Source organism: Pithys albifrons, chromosome Z (assembly GCF_047495875.1).
Source record: "Pithys albifrons albifrons isolate INPA30051 chromosome Z, PitAlb_v1, whole genome shotgun sequence".
Lineage (NCBI taxonomy): Eukaryota > Metazoa > Chordata > Aves > Passeriformes > Thamnophilidae > Pithys > Pithys albifrons.
This window is the reverse complement of record NC_092497.1, coordinates 69,956,500-69,982,305: the sequence shown is the minus strand read 5'-3', so window position 1 is coordinate 69,982,305 and position 25,806 is coordinate 69,956,500. Positions and strand designations below refer to the sequence as shown.

General features: G+C 37.2%; 1 protein-coding gene across 5 annotated transcripts in view; it reads right to left on the bottom strand.

Moving 5' to 3' along the window:
• The window catches only part of CCDC171 (coiled-coil domain containing 171), a 150,466-nt gene that overhangs the window by 15,849 nt on the left and 108,811 nt on the right, over nt 1–25,806 (bottom strand). For all 5 annotated transcript variants that reach the window (XM_071580374.1, XM_071580377.1, XM_071580378.1 and 2 more), the window contains one exon: nt 5,952–6,102. In XM_071580374.1, coding sequence (XP_071436475.1) covers nt 5,952–6,102 — 151 coding nt within the window. The remainder of the gene's footprint in view (nt 1–5,951; nt 6,103–25,806) is intronic.

Sequence of the window (25,806 nt, the reverse complement as noted above, 5' to 3'; positions counted from 1 at the left end):
CAACATGCTGGATTTGGAATAAAACTGAATTAAAGGAATTTAAATTAAGCATTATGTCAGTCAAACTTTATAAAAACTATTTGAAATGGTGGGAGAGGGGTTGTTGTGGAGGGGGCTTTTTTGCAAAAGTTAGGTTTTGGACATGGTGAGGTCCACCTATAATGACCCATTTTGTGTCCATCAACAGTGTCACATTTGAAATTTGTGCAGTGAAAAATATTTTGCATAAAATGTGTTGCTTCTGGCAACATTTCTGCCTAAATAAAAAGTTGTCAGGCACTGTGTGACTTTAGTGGTACAGAGTTTTAAAACGGTGGCTTCAGTCCAAAGCCAGCTAATAACGGCTGACATGCATTGGAATTTGGAGGCCTAAATCAACATTGTTTTCACAGCTGTAATTAAGCCACCTAATCAGAAGCACATTTTGACGGGACAGTTTCTGGAAGCCAGACATTACAATTTCTTATGCCTGGAGCGCAGTGGCTCATGAGAGGTCCTCATTTAATTTCAGGTTTAAAAAAAAAAAAAAGAAAGGCTGTAAAATGAAAAGAGTATAAAAAAAATAGTGTATGGCTGTTGAAATGAAGCAGGCCTATGTGTTCATGCCTTGACCAACCCTGCATCCCACCCTCCTTCGGCTCTTTGCCGAGTCCCCAGCTCTCAAGTGGCAGCTGCACACAGTGAGATTAAGGGCTTCTGCCAAAGTCAACAGATGAGCTGGTCTGAACTGGCTCTCTGTGTGTTCTGATTGTAAATCGTGCTGGTGATGATTAGAGAACTCTAACACAGGATGTCGAGTCTTGAAACTGTCCAGAGAAAATATTTTTTTTTTTAAAGTTCAGGAAATTTTTTTAAACTTCTTTTGTGGCTTGGTACATAGTGTTTTGTCTATAACTTGGAGATTATTCTAACATGAATTCACACAAATCAAGTAACTATACTTTTAAAAATACACCATTACTTGCTCATAGCAAGATCCCCCATTTGAGAATGTTTACATAGCAATGCTGCTGCAGAATGCAATTCTCTGACTAGTACACTCCAGCAGTCTTGTGCTTCTTCCACCTGCCACATGGAAGACACCCCTAAAATTCAGACTATCAACTACTTTTGTTGTGTGACTATCACTTTGGGAAATTGACATACCTGTTTCAACAGCTAAACTGTCTTGCTCTTTTTGTGCAGCACAGCTACATTAGTAACTTTAACATAAACTTTCAACCCGAGAGGCCACTGTAAAACTATCAATATGAAGGCACCAGTCACTGGGGTCTGATTACATTTGGTTCTGCACTTTAATTACATATGGATTCTATTAACTGAACCTTTTGCCTTATAGGCAACATTTTAATCAAATTACTATAATTTTCGAGTATGTTACAAACAGTCTGACAAGTTTAAAGTTCACAGACCCAGAGTATTGAGTATCAAGAAATTTTTGCATAGAGAAGAAAGTATGCTTCACAAAACAGCAATTGTGTTGTTGGATTACTTAACTGGTTTTGAACACCTTGCCCTGGGTTACATAATATGATTTATAATATTGTTTTATTATTATTGTTGTAGTTGTTGTTGTTGTTGTTGTTATTTTAGACTACCTGATTTATACTGTTCAGTTACAACTATTACTTGTGTAAGCAAGACCAAATGACGTGGTGAGCATTTGCATTAGGGTATCTGCATGCCTTGGCTATACAGTAAGGCTGGCAAGTGATGCCCAATTGCTTAAAATCAGGTATGAAACGCAAATATTTCGGTAAAAAACAAAGTTTCTGGGAGATATTGCTGCTTGGTGGATTCAGTCTTATAAAGACTTCAAGCTTATTAATTCTTATGAATAGAGTTTTCAATTTTTGCCCATCTGATATTTCCACACTTTCATGTCTATGACCATCTGAATACTTGGGGAAATTTTCATTGAGGGCCTCTCAGATTTTTCTTTACTTATTATCACTTTAGGAACATTCATGTATTTCACAGCAGATAACCATACACTGATAATTAACAGTACTGAGCAAAATTTACAATTATTCAAGGTCCATATTTATTGAATTCTGTCCTATGCTGTTTTCAGGAAAACCCATCAAGACTGAGGGTAACAATAAAAATAAGAAGTCTAATTACATTTTGCAAAGCAAGTTAAGAATAAGTATCTCCAAATCTTCCACAAAACAAGTTCAACTGTGCATAAGGCTACAATGAGGTAGTGAAAAAGGAGGAGTTTTCATCCAGTACCTATGTGCTTCTTGGAATATCTGGGAAGAATTCTTCCAGCTAAATCAGAGATATGAAAGACACACTCTGACATTTAACATGACACCAACAGAGTGAGTGCCTTTCTCCAATGCAGAAAGTGGAAATGCAAATGTTTTCTTTCTCTCCAGTTCCATCCTCATAGTTCTAAATTTAGCATAATGTATCACTGTTAGATGCAGGTCTCAGGCTTAAAACATAGATGAACTGATGACAAGGAAAAAAACTGCATGAGGGAAAGACCATGTCACTCATGTCACTGGAACCACACCCTGAAATACTGTGCTTGCCAAAACAAACCCTTGGACACCATGGAGTCACAGGCTTGCCATGTGACCAAATATGATGACACATGTTGCTCCTCAGCACTTACAAAATAATTGCTTATGAAGCAATTATGTAGTGGAAGACACTACAGACGATACAGAACTACTCGCAGTTCAAGGTCTACTTATTACTGCATCGCTGAATGAATGTCCAAGTATAGTAATAATGTATCTGAAGAAGAATTGCAATTAATAAAAGCAGCAGAATTCAGTACTAGTAAGAATTCAGAACTGTCAAGTGTACCTTTAACAGGGAACCTTGAAGCACGGTCCATTCATGGTGTTTATATTACTAGATGCTGAACAAGAAATTGGCTGGAAACAGCATTACAAAATGTCAATAGTTTTGTAATAGAAAAAAATGGACATTTTAGAAATGTAACGAAAATTTTGGAAGCATTTGGTTAATAAAAAAAAAACAACACTCCAGAAATAAAAAAAAAATAGCAACTGTGAAGGCCCCCAAAACAACAGAAAAAAGACACAGGAATAGGGAACAATAGAAAAGGAAAGACAAAAAAAAAGAACAAGAAAAGAAGACAGGTAGAAAACCTCACATGTTTTTCAGCCATACTGAATTTTAAAGAGTTGCAAGAACTAAAAATGCATAGAATCTTTCTCTGCACAGAGGAAGAATCACCAGGGAGGAGCACGACAGACAGATAGATGGACACTACTAAAGAGTACAGAGACATTCTGCTACTGACTTAACTTCTCCCCACATAATAATTCTCTTCTCTGTGAGCAGTGTTCCCAATGTTCATCTGACCTCTGTCCATCATGATCATATCCTTTCCTGTTCCTCTCTGTTGGCATTAGCATGACCACATATAGCAATCTCATAATGTAAACACTATTGACTAGGAGGAAAGTCTTGGACTAGAAGCAGACTGGAGGATGGAGATGTCAATTCAGAGTTTTAGATAAGAGGTGAGGACTTAGAATCACTGATGTTGCCTTATGGCACCAGTTTTGTTTTTACAATAATCAGCAAAACCCAAAGCAACAGAAGAGGAAAGAAATGGTGTTATTAGTAAAAAAGGCAACACAGTTATGAAATTTCAGTAGAAAAAGGTCAATTAGGAAAGCAATACTTTCTGAACATGGAAAAGATTAGTACAGAGGAATGGCCCAAACTTGCATGCAATGGACAGTAGGGAGGGTAAGAGCTTTATGAAACTAGCATAAAAGACATCAAGAGTCAGCCATGACATAGTGAGATAAAACCTAATCTTATAAGGTAAGGAAAGAGTCCACATATGACACATAATTGGAAGACTTCAAAAATACATTTCAGCACTGAGCAATAAGTTACTGTTCACAGAACACAAGCGTATGTCATATGGAGATCTGTAGTTAATACAGTCCAAGTACTGTTTGTCTCCTACATGAAAAGCTTTGCCTGCAATGGATATATGATTGAACAGAGTGAATTAAAACCAACAAAGTGTGTCTAATTTTAAAATCAAATACATGCTCAAGAAGTCATTACTCCCTTACATTTAAAATAAGCAAAAAATAAAAATCTGTTCAACTTAAAAACAGAAACTTCTTCCTCAGAATGAGAACAGAACAGTATCAACTGAAACATTAAAATGCAAGTCACTCCATAAAGCTGTGATGGTTGAAGTTATTAAAAGTCATGCTTAATATAAGAACTTTTGTAAATATTAGGGACAAGCTCTACAGAAAACCAAAATACACTATATATACCATAATCTCATACATTTTCATGGCAACTTGAGACTCTCATTATGGTTTTTTTCCCTTTACATTAAAATTTTTAAAACACTTCCTACTAATGCTTTATGCTTACATTCAAATTAAATTGCATCTAAAGGAAGAACTACTGTTCTCCTGGAGGACCAATAGATCCCTTCAATACAAATAATAGCATCTTTACACGGACACTTCATGTAGACACAAATTACTTAAAAAGCACTGTGTCTATTCACAAGCTTTGGAAAGGTGGGGAAGGCAAGGTGTTTATTTTCATTGTAAAGTAGCAAGCCACTGCATAGCCCTTCATAGACAGGACTAGCAACATTTTTACCAAAAGCTCTCTCATTCCAAATGAAAGCAAACCTTGCTGCAAGTTTGGCAGACTTCCCCATCTTTAGTACACAAGTGGTCATCTTGACTTAAACAACAAAAACAATCATGATAGGCAAAGGAGCAGCCAAAATTACACTGGGCATGGGCTCAGCAGGACACATATAAACCTAGCAGAAGACATCAAAAGAGTCTCATTGGAGGAGAAAAAAAGCAATTTCAGTGAAGTAATTTCATTTCTTAGAGAGGTTGTGAAGTGATAAAGTTTGAACTCAACAATTATCACCTCAAGATGTTAAAACTCAAATTCAGCACTGATTAATATAGTTTCTACTTGCAATACTTTCCCAGCTGTTAGAAGCAGGATGAGAAATCAATTTAATTCTGTAGGAAACAACCAAAGCCAAAGTCACAGCCTTTGAATATACATTTACCAGTGCGTTTATGTCACTTGCAATCGTGACAGCTCTCTTACAGATCTGTTTCAAAAAGAAAGACAAAATCTGCATTTTCTTTATGGTCCTTTGTTACACAGAACTACAAGACAACAATAAAAAAAAAAAAACCAAAACTCCAAAGCTTTCTCCTTTGTCCTCTGCACAAAAGTAAGGAAAAATGGAGGACAAATACATCAAGTGTATGTAAGTTGCACATTCCATTTAGTCCCATTCTAGAGACATTTGGCTACATATTTATGACAGTTTATGTGTCTGGTCTCCTGCTTCTGTGACACAAATAAATCTGCATTTAATAATTCCCCTAGAGAGAGGTCTCTGATCTAAAGAATCACCTTATTTGACTTACACAAATCCAAGTACCTTAGTGGACAACAATATTTTTAGATGAGAATTTATTTCTGAAATTGGATTTTAACCTTGTAGCTTGTGTGAGAAGCATTATTCATAACCACAACTGTCTAAAAATAAAATCCAGAACTCCTAATAAACATTTTGTTCACATGTGCAGTTAATAACATTCTCTTTTAACATGCTGCATCTCTAAATGGCTAAATTCTTCAGGTCTAGAGTTAGACTATTTACTGTACTGCCAAAACTAAAGAAATCACAATGTATACTCTTCCAGAGAAAGCAGCAATGAACAGGTCCTTGTAGAAGATAAACTGGTAAAATTAATCCCTGTGTTAACTAGTTTCATCCCTTTCTCGTCTGAAAAAAGTTTTTGTTGACACTACTTTACTGGTCTATTATGTTTATAGATAAATATTACTGTATTTCCCTATGGAAACTATACAGCATGAACAGAGATGCTGGCTAAGAAACCACATCCAAATGACAAAAATTACTTGAAAAGCAGACTCACCATTTGTAAGATCACTTTCATGAAGACAAGCTGTTTGGATCCTGGACTTTAGGGCTGCAGTGTGAGGCTCTAGTGGTTCTGTTTCTCTCACTAATGTTTCGACTCTGGAAACTGCAAGTTGGTAGACTTCCATGAAACTTTGAATCACAGCCTTTAGAAAGTAAAATAAATCATCAGTGCCAGGCAAGCTATACTTAAATGTCAAATAGCATACATCCAAAGTCATTACAGAAGACCTAATTTTTATTAATTGGAGAAATCCAACAACACTCATGAGCCAGGCAAAGTTTCAGTCTCTAAACATAAACAAACGTCTAACATGATATTCCTTCTAAAATCTGACATATTAATAGCACTGAGGACAAGAAAATGACTATGACTGTGCTCCCCAATAAGGTGTTTTGATGAGCTGTTTCCAAGAATGCAGTCCTGCATTGAATAGTTGATACTATTTTTCATTTTGTTTAACCACAAGACTCAGTGCATGTTCAATTTCTGTTTACAAAGAATCACTACAAAATTTAAAGTAAATTTTCATGCTTTCAAAACGAGTCCTCCTTCTCCACATTAAGAAATTAATTTGGTAGAAACAAAAGAAACACAGTAAGCCTACAGACCTCTGAAGGTAAATAATCTCATTACAGTATAGCTGGGAAAATAATTGTTTTCATGTATATAGTGGAAGAATGTCCCAGTCCTGTAATATTGATCAGATTGGTAATAAAGTTAGCAGCACAAGAGAGTACAAATGATTTGACATTACTGGTAACTTTATATCTACTCTAAATAGTCTAACACTGTTGAGATTATTGGTCTTCTTTACAACTGGTTAATCACATTTTATAAGCTACAGTCTTCCCCTTTGAAATGACCTGTAGCGAGTTCTATTGTAAGAACCTATCTCAGGTAAATGAAATTGGCCTTTTGAATATAAGACTGTGGTATAGACAAAAATAAAGTTAGTACCACAAAAAGGCATTCACAAAGACTTTTACTGTTTCCATTGCTCTGTCCTTAAACCCAATACTGCTTTTCAGAATAAAAGATAACATTGCAGAAATCAATAAAGTTATTTCATTATGAAGTGCAGGAAACAGCAGTGGCAAATTAACACCACCACAACTTTTCTCATCAGAAAGAATATCCAAAAAGTTTTAAATATTATGGTGCTAGTCCTAAAAGTGTATTCATACATCTCTGTAAGAGAGGAGACCCGAAGACGAGATACAAGGATTCTATTTGGTTTGAAGCTTTGGCAACATGCCAACTGCCTAATACAAAGTCCTCCTCTCCCCGCTGAAAAAAGTGAAAGAAGGGAAAAACCCTTAAAACTTAAAAGAGAAAAGAGAAAATTAAAAGAAGACTACAATATAACACACAGCTACAGAAGTTAGAAATAACAAACAATAACTCCCACTCCCCATCGAACACAAATCCCACCATTCTAGGTACAAATCACCCAAGAGAGCTCTCAATACTCCGAGGGACAGACCCAAGCAGGGAGAAAACAAAGAATAAACATTTTACTCTCCTAAGATACCATAGTAGCAAGTGGCGATGCTGAGGCCTAACTAGCAGAGGAGCAGCAGTGTCCTGTCTCCACCCAACCGTGATCAGAAAAGAGGGCTAGGCACATCCTACACCTTCTTTTATACTTGATTTAACATCAAAATTATATGATTTCTTTTTAGTCCAGAAAGAGGCAATTTTGCAGCAACTAATAACTGATTACCAATGTGGAAGGTAGCATTTATGCACCCATAGGTCCATGCTCTTTAAGTACATCCCAACCTCCTAGCAAAGAGCCAAGGTCAGTTTAGATTACTCTTGCTCTTACTCTTACTCTTACTCTTACTCTTGCTCAAGACCAGGTTAGAGCAAACAATACTTTTGGGTCTTCCAGTGGGTGGTATGGAATCCATGATAATGAGTGCGCAAAACATCTATTCTAAATGACATCTAGAGAACAGGGTTTTCAGATGTGCCATTGGAAAGCACAAATGATTTTACGTAACTCATGGCAGTCACAAATTGAGTGACATATCTGCTTTATGTCATAAAAAGGTTCCACTTATTAAAAAGCTTGATACACAGGAAATGGGCAGGAAACTTAGCCACATGCAAATTTTAAGATCTGTCACTTAACGATTAAATGCACCTCTGCTGGAGTTCAGGACTTTAATATAGATCCCTATTGAATATTACAGATACAAATATATCTGCACCTCTGAAAACTGAGTCAGTTGACAGAATTTTCTGGAAGGCAAATCTAGCTCTGCAGAAGTTTTTTTCTCTCCTGTTACAGAGTGTTTTCTTTCGATTTTAAGTACACATAAAAATAAGATGTATGTATAGTTTTTAAGTATACAGAACAGTAAGATCCTTCAGCAACCCTTCTGATTAATTTTTATAACATAAAATTTAGCATTCATACACATCTGCAGGATTTGCATTTTAGCAAGCACTTCTGCTTTTGAATGTGTTGGTAATACTGTGACATGCAAATGAGGAACAGAACATAAAACAATAAAAATTGCCTTCAGTTACAAAAGAAAATGTTTCAAAAATACACACCAGACAATGACTTCTGTTCAGAAAGGCAAGATATAGTGATCCCCAAATGTTACAGAAACCAGTACTACTGCAACTTAAGACTACTTCAAAAGGTAAAGCTTTTCAGATAGACAAGTATTATAGGGAAGTTACACTGGCAAGGAAAAACGATGCTTTTATTGTGAAGGTGCTGGACTAGGCACAGAATTGCAAAAATGCCCAAGTTCCATTTTCAAATGTAACTGTCAATGACAAATTATTTTAAACCTAAGGATCTCTTTTTTTACAGCTATTTAAACATTTAAAACCTACCTTCATCAAGAAAATCCGTAAAAGCACTCTAATAATCTCTAAGTACAACGTAAATCAGAAAATTGTGAAAAAACCAGGTGTTATTTGCAACATAAAGGAACAAAGTATTTTAAATTTTAGTTTTTTATTCAATTAGGAAAAGGGCCTCTGAAGATTCTGAAGGGGAAAAGGTCCTTGCAACATATTCAAAGATGTGTCACCTGCAATATGAGGGTAGCATAAAAATTTTTGGCTTAGGCTACATGTTGGTAAAGCTGAGAAACCAAATTGGGAGTAAAAATAAACTAAGCTGATGCTGTTTATAAACTAAAGACGAGCAAAGCAGCAATATTTAAGTTACACTTTCTTTTTCCAGATTAATCTTTTAAAGCACTGATAGCATTTAGGCTTAGCACAGTTCTCCAGAGACATGGAAAACTGATTTTTAATGACACTTCCTTGGTGTACTTTTGAATAACCAATCATTGCCTAGTTCTCTACCCCATTTGTAGAACCAGTAATTTTCAGGCGCACAGTACTATAGATGCTGTAAACAGCTTTTATGTGTGTTACTGACTCGAAATTTACAGGACTGAAAAACTCCAAACTTCGGGAGTACTTTATTTAAAGGGAAAAATGGCTACTATTGCCAAATTACATAACAATCTTCAGGAAATTTGAAACACAAAATCAATCTTTTTAAAAATTAATTTATGAATTTCAAAGGTTATTCAAACATCAGCTGTTCTGAAGTTATAGTAGAAATACATGACAAGAAATATAGAGATCAGCATATGCAAATTAGCAAATATCTTATCAAAATTTTTATGTATTTATTATTTTATGTATTTATTATTGTCCTCAGTCTCTTACTATCGAGCATACAGTTTAAAAAAATTATTTGGTTATGAATTACAAATAGGAGCAAATGAAAATTTCCATTTAAAGTTTTAGAGTATTCCAAAGTTACAAACAAAATACCAAGTTATTAAGGATCAGTTTATTTTTATATCCATGTTCTGACTTTAACTCAGGATCTTATTGGGCCTGCTGTTATCATAGAACAGCATCTCCTGTTTGGAAGGAACAAAACTAAAGAAAGGAGATCTTCCATTCAAATGATGCCTGTTAAAAGGTGTCAAAAACACAATACAAACATTGGGTTTGCAATATCAGATGCAACAGTCAAAATAATAGGACTGTCTATTCTACAAAAAACCCCCCCAAAAATACAAATTAAGTCAAAGTTTGGTTCTCCCCCTAGTAAATTCTTCAACTAAAATCACTGTTATCAGGTAGGAAAATACCCAAGGCCTACATGTACAAAAGATAAAAAAGAACAAGAAAAGGGATAATGAATGGACTTCAGGAGAATGAAATATTAGTACAGCAAACTGCTCACATGACAATCTAAAAAGACTGAGAATTTCATTTATGGAACAGAATTTGACTAAAGTGGAGTTCAGGCAAAACCAACTGGTGTGAAAGCAAAACTCCACAGACTGGAATTCTGCATGCCTGTCATTAATACCTTGCTTCAACCTGACATAAATATTCATTAAAATGAGTCCAGAAAACAAAACATACATCAATGATGTTTTGTTTTCAGAAAAAAGATTTCAGGATATTTATTACAGATCTAAGAGAGCTATGTAAAGAAAGGATTAAAATTAATTTTCCCCATACATTTTAGTATCTGAAAACTCATCTTTCCTGCCTTGATCCATAGTCCCAAATGCCTAGTGGCATCGGTGGAGGATACAAATACAGCAGCTTCTCAGGCATCAGGAAGAAACCTCAAGGGAAACAGCATTCAGTGAAATTGCACTTTTGCAGCTGTTTGGCACTTCTTTAATGATCTATTCTCCTTGTATCTCATTTCAACACTAAACTTTTTGTTCAGTTCCATTCAAGCGTGGCATGCACAATTTAAATGTGCCAAAAAGCAGGTCAGTTTTCTTAGACCTTTTTTTTTCCCCAAACAAAAGCTGACTCAGTGCCACACACGGGGCCTAACTCTATCCCCTTCACTTCAATAACAATTACTTTACCCTGTAGGTCTCAGAGGATAGCCCAAGGGAATGAAGCTCTAAATAAAAGGCTAGATTCTCTGCAAGAGGTAATGACATGACTTCCTACAAGAAAATTGAAAAGGTAGCATTGAAGTTGACAGCGATGGAAGGGAAAGTGCTTCTACTGGAAACCACAGCAGATGGACATAACAACAATTGCCATGAAAATTATGAAAAAGTGCAAGATTTTAAAAAATAACACCAATCCTTTAGAAACTGATAAATTAAGACCAATGTATATGTTGGTATGATCAGGTAGAAAGCATCCTGAGAAATTTACAGCTAAGGAGCTACCTGAAGCCTTGACTACTGAGAAATATCTCTGGATTGTGAAAGAAAATTAACACTTAACAAAACTAAGGAAACACAGGTTTTTATAGACTAATAATACTTACATGCAAAGACCATTCTCCCATCTGATGCACAAAGTCAAGCACAGCTGCATACAAAATGTAAAGGAAAAACAATCGCTACCCTGATAACTTGTAGGTTAAGCTACAGCTATGGGGAAGACATTACCACTACATTGCAATTCTTCCCATCTTCTTACATAATCTTGATTAAAAAATAACATTTCAGTCTGTCAGGGAGGGCATTTTTCAAGCAAATTATTTAGTGAGAAAAAAATGGAAACTGAGAGAAGTTTCAGGCTGGTACCCTGCCTACAATTTCTTTTACAGTGTATTTTCTAGACAGGGATGAAAGAGAGATGGGTAGTCACTGAGAATACTATGAAGTCCACATTAAAGTGCCTCAACTGTGAGCATGAAGATATGCTTAGCGTGAGCAAAATATGTTACCACTGATGAGAGGAACCAAACAGCATCAGTTACTACAGAAGAGTCAGGATCCAATTTTATTATAAAACCTGACAGTGTCCCATCACATGTTCAGTCTCAGGAAGAAAGAAGAGAGTAAAACTTCACATCAAAACTTAGGTGAAATGTCAAGTTGTCTGAATCTTGATGATGTTGCTTTTTGCCTATTGAAGTGACATCTTGAAACCAGAAAAGATGTACAAAAGCTGAAATACAGAATTTGTTTTTCACAACCAAATTCATGGAAACAAAATAAATTTTAAAAAACATATTCTTCTTATTTTAAGGAACTCCTACATGTGGATGAGATATCCTACATATGCAAAACAATTGTTATAAATAAATGCTACCTAAACACTAAGTCTAAACCCTATTGAATAAACGTGTATGTGTAGGAGAACAATATAAGGAGGTGAGAGAAACAGACATTAGTCTATCAAGTTACTAAGCAGAAAAATCTGAAGCAACTTCACATTGTAGGTAAATGTGAAATCTGAAAAATTCTTCTGGCTCTTTGAAATGCTGTCCACAAACTACCCAACACAGGTAACTAACTCAACTATTTGCCAACAAAGTAGCGTACTGAAAATTAGAAGTGTTGTTTCATTGGTTTTAAAGAGTGCTCTGTTAACTAAGACCAACTTCAATTACTCTTAGCAAAGAAATTTGCTTTACTTGTGAAAAAATACTTACTTTTAACCACCGTAGAAGAAGTCTGTTGCTGACTCCAAGAGAACAAAACTATCACCCCACAAAATGTGGGCTCAGGATAGACACTTCCCTAAATATTTTGGCCAGAGCTATGAAGGAATATAGAGTATTCCCCTCTGGCCACAAGAAACAGCTTTTAAATTGTAAATTACAACATTTTCAAACTGAAGTAGATAAAAGGTTTTACATAAGGTTAGAAGGGGGAAGGAAATGTGTCCACTTTTGCATGCAAAAGGCTGAAAATAGTCTAGGCTCTAGTTGCCATGTCCTAGGAGAGACAAAGGTCCCTTCTGGCAGATTTAGTCAATACACAACTGCAATTATGTGGCTCATACATAAACAGTCATTATTGAGTCATAATCTTCATATCACATTTTAGGTGAAGGCTCAAGTCTAATGAATCTGGGGGCTAGAAAACTGTGCAAAGTTTTGTGAAAAACTACTTCACTTTCTTTGCTTATGAATGCTCATGGTGGCACTGAATTTTAATTCAGCATAGAGATTTCATCCTACATAAAGCAATATTGTAGTTTTGCAACGAAATTCTAAAGTATACCTAATAGGCTGGACACCAAATTGATTTTTTTCACTTTGGCTTCTCACCAAAACTCTAGTTATATGCACAAATCCATGGCACCAGCACACGAAAAAGCACTAGTGTCTATCTCTGTAGAGAACACAATGCTCAAGAAAATCTGAATGGCATTTCTCATGTCTTTAATCTAATGTTCATTGCCACATACAGCATGAACAGGTGTCCTTGCTTCGTTCTGCCTAAACTCAGACGTCAGGGAGATAACTAGTTTGCTTCACACATTCTTTAAGAAAATTGTTATTAAAAAAATCCCCCAATAACATGCAAATTGCTAGATTTTCAACCAGACTTGCTTTCAAGACCAAATTTATAATATGAAAATGTTTTATTAGAAACTTCAATGACAATAGCTTTTGTTCCAAAATCTGAGGAGTACAAGGAAATTTAAAGAACATAGTGCACCTACTACTGATTCCCACATGTTGGGATATGCTGAGATACAACCCCCAAGGAACTGACCAACTGCATACACAGGATTAATGTCTTTTTTCTCTGTATGGCTTTTCCCCCCCGCATGGTCCTATGCCTCCAATGCTCATTCCCCCTTCCTGTGTGACCCCCTCCATAGCTTTTCCTGGCGACCCATGGTGCCGCGAGGGCCCGAGGACAAGCCCCCTGGGACAGACTGGTACCACCCAGTGCAATCCCCTGTCGCAGAGCCGCCTGGCTCCAGCTGCCATCGCGGCCAGGGGCTGCTGCCTCTCCTCACTCGGCAAAACCACGATGGACCCTCCCGCCGCCTCTGGGGAGCACTGGGGTAGCACGGGTGCTGGTGAGGATGGCATGGGCGGGGGTGGCAGCATGGATTGTGCACTGGGACTGTGGCGTCCAGAGTCCATCGGCAGATCCAAGCCATGGCAGCCCTTCCAGGAGCACTGGTGGTCCAACGGAAGAGCGCCTGTCTCTTCTGCCCCTCCAGCCCTGATACCTAAGTCACTATTGGTCAGTTATGGGTGTTACCCCATTTCTATGTCGGGCTGTTGAGGCGGTCCCGTGGTGTAAAGGAGGGCACTCTGGACTCTGAATCACAAGGACCTGAGTTCGAGTCTCAGTGGGGACTGTCCCGTGGCAGTTCAATGCCTCCCTGCCATTCAATCCCGTCAGATCTCGGATGCTCAGCAGGGTCAGCCCCAGCTAGTACCGGGTGCTGTGACAGTCCCAAGGACTTCACTGTCACTGTCCAAGCTCGCTCAGCCGTGGCAAATGGACCTCAGGACTTAAATGGTGGGGTCAGTTCCGTGCACGCTGTGCCTCACCTAAAAAATCCACTGTGCAGGTTGGAAGGGCACACCCACGTGGGGAGAGCCCTGTCCAAATCTGCGTTTGCGAAATCTGGCCCTATACATACCTTGGGCTGTCAATTATCCAGTTTGCCCTGCCCGTGGAACTATTGCAATCGAGTTCATGAGCCCTCCCCTCAGATCTGCTCTCATTGGATGGTAATGGTTACCAACACAAGTTTTACCCTATCCCTCCTAAGGTTCTATCCCCTTCTAAGGCCCTCCCTGAACTGACCCCTTAAAAGTCAGCTCTCCTGTTGAATAAAGGCTTTTTGGTTTCATCTCCCATGTTGTGTGTTCTCTGAGAAGCCGTTCCCCACAGTGAGCATACACATTAGCATCCTCTTCACAAAGCAAAAGCTGGAGAATATTGGCAATGTTTGACAAATTGGCACCAGCACTGAGCTTGACAATTTGCTATCCTTAAAGTTTAGTCTTACATAAATAAAATATTTTCTTCTCAAAGTTTGTTTTAACAATCATAATCTGAGGAAGAAGATCAAAGAAAATAATCCCCATCATCTCTGATGGCAGAGATGATACTAACAATGGACGTACAAGTGAAGAAAACTCTTGTTGGGAAAACTTGACTTTGTTTGTCTGCCCTTTTGGCATTTGTCATATAAAATGACAGATTAGCTCAACTCAGAAAGGTATAAATCCCAATCAACATATGCTAAAAATTGGTGGATAAGTGAGACTCCACTGCACTGAAATCTGGCCTTTTCAGTGCAAGAGGTCAACAAGCTAAGTGAGAATGGTGTTCACTTGGAACAGCTTGAAAGTGCTGAGGAATACATCTGGCCTGGGTAGCTGGACTAGTAACCTGCAGACTGAGATGCAGAGTGAGCTGTGGGTGGGAGCCTAAGACAAGAGGCCATGACCTGTCAAACTTTGGGATAACAAAGAGCATGAACATGGTGACACCAACCAAGCAAATGGACACTGAGGGACACAGCAGGAGCTAGGAATTGCTGAACTTCTGAATAACCAAGGAGATGAAGACTGGTGACTGCCAGTGAGGTGGATGGACAGGGAGAGGAAGGCAGGAACTGAAGGCTCAGAAAGAAGAGCAAGACTTGTGTGCAGGAAGACTGTGAGGGTATAAAAGCCCAGGGGTTCCTTTGTTGGGGCTACTCCTTGGAGGTACACAGCTCCAGCTGCTTCTGTGTTTCTGTGCCAGGAATAAATGACTTCATTGAATGAGACATCTGAGACACTGCTAAGGGAAACCTGGGGCTGAACCTGTAAGGAAATCTGGTCTAACTGTTGAGCATGGGGTTCATGGGGATTCAAGTGGGGCACCCATGGGCTTACTGGAGGTCTCCAACGCCAAGGGACTTCAGTCCCAACAGTGAAAATGTCTGGTGCTGGGAGTGTGACTGCAAGAGTCTCATGAATGATCAGACTGGAAAGTTTCTTTAACCAAAGAGAAGAGGAACTAACTTTTCTGATGTCAGAACTATGGTTGCCCTCATTCAGACCAACAATTCAAAGATATGTTCCTAGCCAATGAGCCTTTTTAGACAATATTTTGGAAGACATTGATTTTCTGCTTTGTCTTCAGAAAATGTATCAATTGTCTTTCCATTAAATGGAAACTTATAATGAGATTGCCAAATATGATTTGAATTACTAGGTTGGGAGGCTGGCAAGTAAGGAACAGGCTGTTATGGTCCATTTCCTGGTCTGGGCAACAGTCAACAATTATCCTCAATTCTGTAGATGCATAAGATATAAAGTGACTTTCTGAATTCTGTTAATGAAACCACATACGTATAGCAACAGTGAAAGGAGAAAACTAAGGAGGATAGGCACTGGTGAGATAAGTTTACCTAGAAAGCCTAAAGTATTCCTCATCAATAAGATCAGACAGAATTAAAACCTTCCATAGCATAGGCTATTGTAATGAGATTGAGAAAGCCCTTCCTGGTCTTATTTTTACTGAATTCAGTAAGGACTGCAAGCAGGGCACTATTATGTACTTGAATTGTGTCCTCAGTGGTGGATCAACAAAAGCAGCTAGTTCTTATTCAAGAATCTCAGGCTATTCTAAGTTAAAACCAGAAGATAGCATTTTTTAAACTACCTCTGATGTTAATTGGTTACAACTTCCTAATCCATTTTTTAGAGCTGGACCACTACTTGAAGTTAGGTCATTTGTGAGTAACTGTGCTTATGAATGTTAGCAACCGAGAAATCAGTTCCACAGCTTAAGAACTCTAGAAATTATAGGTGATTTCTACTTGTAAGTCTTTTCTGCAAGTAATGTGAATGCTTACCTTCACATGGGTTCAGAAACCAACGGGATAATAAATGGGTGTTGAACACAAAAATATGAAATTTGTTTCAGAAGGTCACTGAACAAAAATGGTGGAGGCTAGGAGAAATTCTGTAGAAATTTTACCACTGTTTCTTATGCTATTTTATTTTTATTTTCCTTTTCAATTTCCCCTGCCCAACCCATTTTTAAGCAGGGGCAACCAGATTTACTGCTGTTCTATGTGCCCTCTAGGCATTAAATGTTTACTCAGTCCCACAGTCTATTTCCCAAAGAGTAAAATTTGCAGCAAGTCTCATGGAGAATAAATGCAGAGCAAATCAAACATTTAGGACACTGACCTTTGCCAAGGTACAGACAAACATCACATTATACATGTAGGAGACTCTGCTCAAAACCCAATCATATGGTCTTTGCAAGCCTGTGCAAAAACTTAAGAATTTAACTTCAACTTGTAATCTTAAGCTTGACAATATTAATCTAAAAAAATATTCATTTGAGATTTGAAAACTGCACGGAGGGAAAGTCTGGCACTGTACACTGTGGAAATGACATGCCTTGCTCTCCAGTCTCTCCCTGTAGTATTCGTCAATTATGATACAATCAGGAAGAGGGGACCCAGCAGTGGGGGCTGGTACTGGAAAAGAACACACCATCTGTCTCTGAACAGAGAGAAATCAGAACTAAAATATAGTCTTCAGGTATTAAACCGACATTGGAAATTTGCCTCACAGGTGGAATGGGTGACTGTTCCCTTCTGACTTGACTTTAGAACTGTACTTCTATCAAAAAAAGATCATGATGTTGAAGCAATCCAAATTAATCTAAGTTATAGCACGGTTTCAGGAGGATAAACAAATTTTGGTCCTTCAATGGATATTATCTTTTTAAAAGACATGAAACATCCAATCTTTTGCAGGTAAATGGAAACATGCAGGCTGCGTATCCCTGTTATTCAGGTTTACAAAACAGTTCCACATTCATGATATTTCCATTAGTTAGAGCACCCTCCAGCCCTCTCCATTTTCTCCTCACCCCCTAATGACTTACCACCTTTTTGCTTCTTACACAAAGAGATAAAAATGAGGGAAGAGACCATAATGAAGGGAGACTCTCAAACACTATAATGAGATTGGGTACTACAATGGGCAAGTATTAATTTGAGTGTCCTACTTAAAGCATATTACTCAGGAAGAGCAATAGACCATAAGAATTCTAAGAATTTGTGCCTTTTGCAGTCCAATATAACGTTAGCGTTTGTGATATCAGGATACTACCAACACTAGACCAATCAATAAATTCAGTAACTGAAAATGGAAAACAACAGCTTCAAAATAGTTTAAGATTCCTTCAAAGTGACAATGTAAAAAAATAAAATTTGCAGGTAATAACATAAGTGAATTTATGAACTACAATTTATAACTATTCCCACCACATATACTCCTTTAAAACAACCAACCAATCAACAACAACAAACAACAAAAAAACCCCAAAATAAATTAGACACAAATCAGTAAAAAAATAAGTTAACTTTTAATCCTTTCAAAACTTAGCCTCTTTGAATTTCACTTCAGCAGCATACCACTTCGGATGCTATCCCAGTCTATTTCTTCAATACAGAACAACTGTGGAAACAACAGAACAAGCAAGTTTTTTATGCCTAATTTTGTATTCTGAAAGGTTTATTGTGTTTTTCTTAATCCTTAAGTTGCATATTCATTGCTATATTTTCATCCAACTGCTGTCACTTACATTGTCATGTAGAAGGGCAAAGCAGGGTCAGTTTATGTAAGCAGCATCAATCTGAAAAATCTTCATCAGTTTGTATTTGAAGGCATTATGCAAAGAAAGCTGACATTAAGAGAGCCTTAACTGACAGCAAATGAAATCAATCAGCAAATCACTAAGCCATAATAAACTGTCTCATGTTGTAGGTAACCCTTCCTCTTCCAGGTCTTTAACCGCAAGGCCCACCAAATGCAGTACCTGGGCAGAAATTTCTCTCTTGATTCCATTACAAAATTCTTGTACTAATATAGTGCAACATTTAATACCTTTTGTCTTACTCTGTAGGTTATTGATAAGAATAACAAAGAGATAGACATGTTTTATAGTAATGGACTACTAAGCAGTTAAGAGAAGAAGACTAAACAAAAGGTGCAGCATTTGAAGCTTGTTTCTTTTTAAATACTGTTAAGAATAGAAGACAGTCTGATTCTGTTTCTGCTTCTTAAATATTTTTGAAATTAAGTCTATTGCTTTCTTAACTTCTATTGCTCAGTGAACCAGTACAAAAAAAGACTCCAGACAATTCCTAATCTTTCACAGTATTTACTTCATGAATTCAACTTTTAACCCACATGATTATCAACAGTTAAACATCTATGCTTCTGAATAGACTTGTCTGTGTTGCAATGGCACAAACTGCACACCGTATTAAAAAATACAGTCAAATGAAAGTTACACAGTTGTTATCTGGTAAAATGACTCCTTTTCAGTAGATACTGTGCGCAGATAAACCTCTGCAGTTCTGAAAGACGGGATTTCTACAGGAAGAAAATCTGCCTAACAAACAAGGTGCTATGAAAACTGTATTTTATATCTTCTGTGACTGAACAATGCTTTATTTTTGTAACTAGAGCATTTAGGAGTCTGCCCTTATTCACTGAGGCAGCTTTGGGTACATCCTGAGATCACCATGACTCTAGAGTAATTTTTCTCATGAAATAGTGAGCAGAAAACAAGAAAGATGCAACAATCTGGTAACCAGCTGGGAATAAAATCACAGGTTTACAACCAGAAGCAAAACTAAACAAATAAACTTAGTGAATTAAGATCATATTTTACACAGTTTTTACAGAGCTTTCTTGAATAACACCAGAGATTATCACCCCCACACAACAGATGGAAATGTATGAAATAGTCTAAGTGGACAAAGGCAGATAGGTACATGATTGCTTGACAGGGTCAAGAAAGAAAATTTTCCATTAAAGGTTACTGAAAGGTTAAATGATTATATACTAACTTTGGCATTCAAGATAATCATCAGCACATCTTAACTGAAAAGTTTTTACAGAACTAATAGTGCTTATGAAAGGGGCTGGACAAGAGTTAGTAGTGTCACAGGCAAAAAGAGACAGCTTTCAGTAATTAATTAGTTGGTGATTACAGATACTGACTTGGATATTTATGGCCCTACAGGGCCAAGACTTAATTAGCATGGTTGGGGTGAAAACCAGCTAACTGCAAAGGCCTCTGAGAAGGTTTTTTAAATTATCTGTACAAATTTATTACAATGGAGAAAGGCAAGGGAAGAAAAAAAAAGTGCAAGGGTGACTGAGAAAGTGCAGAAAAGATGCTGATGATAATAGGGGGAAATGAGGAAAGAATAGAGAACAATAAGAAGCCTACAGAGGAGACGGAGGAAAAGACTGCTAACACAAATGCTGTGAAGAGGAAAGGAAGCTGGGAACCAGTTAAGTAGCAGAGAGGAGTGTGAAATTGAAATTATAAAAGGCAAATTTCCAACATCACTGGCACTCAGAAGATGTCTCAGTTTCTTTGTGTTTTAAATAGTATTTTGCTAATATACATTAATATTATGTTTTAAAGTCATTATAGTTTACTTATGCTAAAATGGTTTCTAAATATTTAGCAGCATGATACAGCTGATATTTGGAGACAAAACTCCAGATACCAGCTGAACACATTCAAGGAGATTAAATTAGAATTCTCAAGGTTACATCTCTTTAATCTGGTTATTAAGATTTTACTTAGTTATTAATAATTGTTTCTTAAGTCCTGTATCAACTTTATTTTTGACAAATCGAAGTTTGCAAAAGGTCAGGGTAGCAAGAGGTATTGGCCCACTCTAATGAGTTTAAAACATTTACTTATTTATGAGCATTTCCACTCAAAGTGCAAGTATGAAGTAGCATTAGAGTAATAAAGTAACACTTTTCTCTTTAAATGGTGTAGTGAAAGGCTGGCTCAAAGTGAGTTTAGAAGCAGCACATTTTGACACTTGGTAAAAAATCAGTCATTTTGGAGAGGAGAAGAAAAGCATGAGAGGGCAGACCAGCTGTTGTTGAAGGCAGCTGTTGAACTCCTGAAGAATGAAGACCCAGTTTGACCAGACAAGAAAAAGCAATTGATTCCAGAGGAGGTAGCATTCTGGCCTCTATAATACAATGGATAGTTCTTTCTCCAGTGATAGGGTGTAAGTACAAAGAAAACACTGGAAGTTTGTGTATCTTGCACTGTCTTCAAGACTCTCTAGAAAAGGTTTCTTCTTTCTGAAGTATTAGGAGAAAAACACATATTTTTTTACTTTAACAGCCATGGCATAGAAAAAAAAAGAAACGGGCTCTAAAATACTAGTAAGTCAGTTTTCAAGCATCTACTCCATGATTAATTAATCTCATTGAGTCCTCATACCAGAACTGATGTATGTTTGAAAGATGTGCCTTATTCAGAGGATCAAATCTGATGACAGAATTATTAGGTTACCTTTGAAATCACTCACTTCCTCAATTTGGTAAGAACCTTTTTATTGACAAGCAAACACGGGAATGGGAAAGTGTTTAATATTTTGAGGGAAATTATCAGCGGAATTATTAATATCTTTCATCTTCTAATCTATCAAGCATAAATCTGAAATGAATAAACAAGTTAAAATAAATACAAATTAGGAAGCTCCTAAAACTACATTTATGTTTGCCCAATTAATTAGAAAAACTGGACCTACAACACAATTAGATAATGCATGACTAAATCATGCATGAATGCATAAATGGCAAGAACCTACTTTGTAAAATTGTAATGATTATATGCTAACACTGAAGATACCTCAGTTCTTGACTATATTGCTACTACCACTATAAGCCTTTGTTATCGCTGCACTTTTCATTTCAAGTTACCTCAAGAAAGGCAAAGAAGTACAAAAAATTCTCACATGGACTTTCTAAACCTGCATGAACAGATGGATACATGCTGAAGTCATGGGGACAAAGGGACCAAGATGGGGCAGGTGGGAGGGACATGCAGAGGAACAGTGGAGACCAAAAGAGTGATGCAGAGTAAGTTAAGATAGAAAGACAGGCACAGGGAGCAGAAGAGAGGGGCAGAGACTGAGTGAGACCCAGGCAGAGTAGCACACAGAGACTGACTGAAGAAAAGCACAACCATGTGTAGGGCAGAGAGCAGATACACGAGGAGAGGGAAAGCAAGAGCACCAGAGCGCGTGCAGATGCGTCAGTGTGGGCACAGTAACAAGCAAATATGAGGCCAGGAGACTGCGTAATGAAAAATCTGCAGGAACAACATGAGGACAGGCAGCAGAGCATGAGTGCATGTGGCATGGACAAAAATAGAGGGAGACAGAGGCAGACAGACAAGACCAAATGAAACTTATCCATTTCAAATACACCTGGTGGAGAGATTCATAGAATCACAAAATCATTATGGTTGAAAAAGACCTCCAAGATCATCAGAACCAAACTTTAACCCAACACCAACACACAAACTAAACATAGCACTAATTGCCACGTTTAGTTGTTCTCGAAGACTTTCAAGGGTGGTGACACCATCACCTCCCTGGACTGTCAATTTCAATGCTTAACCATGCTTTCTGATGTCCAACCTGAAACTCCACTGGTGCAGACTGAGACTGTATCCACTTGTCCTGTTGCTAGTTGCCTAGGAGAAAAGACCAAGCGCTGTCTTGCTGCAACCTTTTTTTCAGGTAATTGTAGAGAGTAATTAAATCTCCCATAGCCTACTTATCTCCAAGATAAAGACCTCCAGTTTCCCCATCCACCTCACAGAACTTGTGCTCCAAACCCTTCACCAACTCTGTTGCCCTTCACTGGACTCGCTGCAGCACCTCAGTGTCTTTCTTCTCATAAGGGGCCCAAAACTGAACACAGGATTCAAAGTGCGGCTTCACCAGTGCCGAGTACAGGGGGACAATCACTGCCCTGGTTGTGCTGGGCACATTATTGCCTGTGCAAGCCAAGATGCCATTGACCTTCTGGTCTACCTGGGCACGCTGCTGGCTTTTGCCTAGCTGGATGTCAACCAGCACCCACAAGACCCTTTCTGGTTCTCTTTGTGTGTTGAACTAATATTCTGGAGACATGTCTCTGGATAGGTTGTATTATGCTCATAAATATTTAGAAGCTATTTTTGCATAATTCAACTATAATTCCTTTAAAACATAACATTAATGTATGTGTCTGAGGTACCTAAATTTGCTTCAAGAAGTTTCTTTCCTAGTAGTTCTTACCCTTCTGTGTCTATATCTCCAAAGAGAAGAAACACACTGTGAGAATATATTGATGCTTAATTATTTACATATGGACATTTAAACTTTAAATTACTTTGTGTGCTTTATGTATTGCTTTTAGGTAAAAACACTTGGCACTGAATCAGTTACATATGTGATGTAAAAGTATTTGAGACAATTCAGAAAGAATCTTCTGAACAACATCTATGAGCCAACAAACTCTTTCAGAAGCGAGAGTTAAGATTAGAAAGTAACATTATCCTCTTTTTAAAGATGTAATACAGTTGAATTTTGTATTTTATAAAGAGCTGATAACATTTATTGGTTAATTAAAATAATCATCTGACAAGCAAAACTACTAGAATTAACAACGCTTTGTCATTTTAGTTGCATTTTTTAACCCTGTGTCCTGTATTTACATGGAGTCTTCACATACAGTTCCATTTTTTGTCTCCGGTAGGAACATTGAGGCACGGCCAGAACAGCATACCTTAAATCCTGTGTTCATGTGTGTAGGTGCTTGAAAACAATGCTATAATTTTCCACTTTCAAACTTAACCATGCAACACACAGTACAACTTTGTGACATAATATTTTTCACAATTACATACCAGGTGAGAGTGTTTCAAAACTATCCTATTTTACTCTTTAAGATATTCCACTTTTTTCTTTACTCATCCACTTGAAGTTACATTTTCAAACTATTATAGTAATTCTGTTGCAGTCCTCAAGAATTTAACAAATGCCTACAACTTAAGTCATACTTTGACTACTATCATGGGGCTTTAGAAGACCCTCAGTGCAAGGATATTCTTACTGAATAACAACCTACTGCACAGTATTGAAATTTAAGAGTCGTTACAAAAAGTGCACGCTTTGGAGAACACAACAGAACTTTGTGTACAAAATATTTCATTTCATTACCTTAAGCTCTAAACTAGAGTGTAATACAAACTCTTTAAAGATGCACACTGCTTACATGGTTATTTCATTTGGGAATGACAGGGACTTTATTTCTGTGTTTGTTTGATCAATCTGTAAGCCTTCATGGTATTTGGAATTTTGGATCCATTTGCTGGAAAAAAAGATATTTAATTAAACATGCTACAAAAAACCCTCAAATCTCTGATTGCTTAGTTCACAGTCAGGCAACTTAGGTTCATCATGTAATCTTCTCTGCACTTGTCTACTATAAAGGAAGTATATTTTGCACAAAAAACACACAAAGACAACAGCAAATTTAAAAATTCCAAGACTTCCCATATTCCCACTGACAAGGAATACAGATCTCTAAGGCTGATGAGCCCATGAGGTAAATTAAGGACAGCGGATTTCATTTAAAACACTTTGGAGAGCCACTTGCTTTCTGAAAAATTTGGAAGAAGAATAACCTGTGAAGGTGTGTAGGCACATACAAATATACTAGCATTTTCTTCTTTCTCTCATATAATGAAGTGATAGTCAGATCAATGGATATATAATTAATTACTGTTTTCAGCCATGACTACAAACTAGATGCAGGAGTAATAAAAATAAAACAATGCCATTTTCTGTGAGTACTCCACAGTTCTGACAGCCAGTGCACCACTCTATTATATTGTCAAATTTAAGACCTTAATTTTCTGTGCAAGTTTTTAAAATACATCATCACATAATAAATTTAGACTTGGGAAAAAATCCTTATGTCTAACACTTGCAGATAATAATGCCAATAACTGAGCTGTACTTGTCACAGACTAACTATAGGAGTTATAGAGAACATACATGCAAACAGCTCCACTGGTTTGAATGAAAAGTGTTCATAAAGTGATTATTAACTACTTATCTCATTCAGGATTACAGGATTGTTGTAATATAGTTTTGCATACAGTGAAATTAAAATCAATTAGCTGACTCCCAGCTACAAAAGGCAAATTTTATAATAAAATCTCTATAATGTATAAAGTTATCAACCATGCACTATGTAACTAAAGAGAGGGAAATGGAGAGAGGGAGAGGAGGAGGAAGGAAAGGAAGGGAAAGGGAAAACGAGAAAGAGAAAGGGAAGGAGAAAAGGAACTTCACAGTGATACAGACTGAACCTTTGGTGGTTTTTGTGCAGGCACAGAGTAACCAAGTGTAACTGAAGCTGTCAGGCAAACAAAAAGTAGGTTTATAACTCTGCACCACCATTGAGCTCATCAGCACATACATTACTGTGTGTTAGCTATACCACAAGCACTCTGTACAAATGTGAAATGCAATTTTTTATACTTCTGTTTCTCCATCTTTTTAGAAAGAAAGAAAGAATAGGCTGTCTTGCAATTGCTTCTGCCATCATTGTAAGGTCAAAAAAGAATGTAAGTTGGGATGGGACAAAAAAAAAATCAGCAGCTATCACTTAATAGGCCACTGAATTAGAAGAGTAGTATTTAAAATCTGGCAATTTCCATGACAGCTTCTTTAAAAAGATGCTACCAGTGAAATCTTTTGCACAGCTTTAAAAGTGATCATCACTGTATTGGGAAAGCATACAGCTGTGCTAACTGAGGGTCATGGGAATCTCAAGCAGTTACATATTACTGCTTTAGTAGACAAACATGATAAAAAAAATGTAGATAATTTAAATCTTTATCATGTTGCAATGAATGCATGCAAGAGGGTAACAGTGAGAAATTTCTAACTTAGATTCAGCCTTTCTTGAACATTTAATTTTGTGACCCTATTCCTGCAATTATATACTATATCTAGAACAGCAAACCTACAATAAATTAAAAAGGGTTACTACAGAAAAGTAGACACACAATGTACTTGCATATTTGCAATGTACTTCTAGACTTGCATTGTCTAATATCCTTGTGCTTGACTACCTTTCCTCTGATTCAGATAGAAGAGCACAATGAAAGAACTATGTACTCACTCTGCCTTTTGTTCTTTCATTGGGAAAACAAAGTATTCTTCCTTTAAAAACAATATATTCTACACAGCT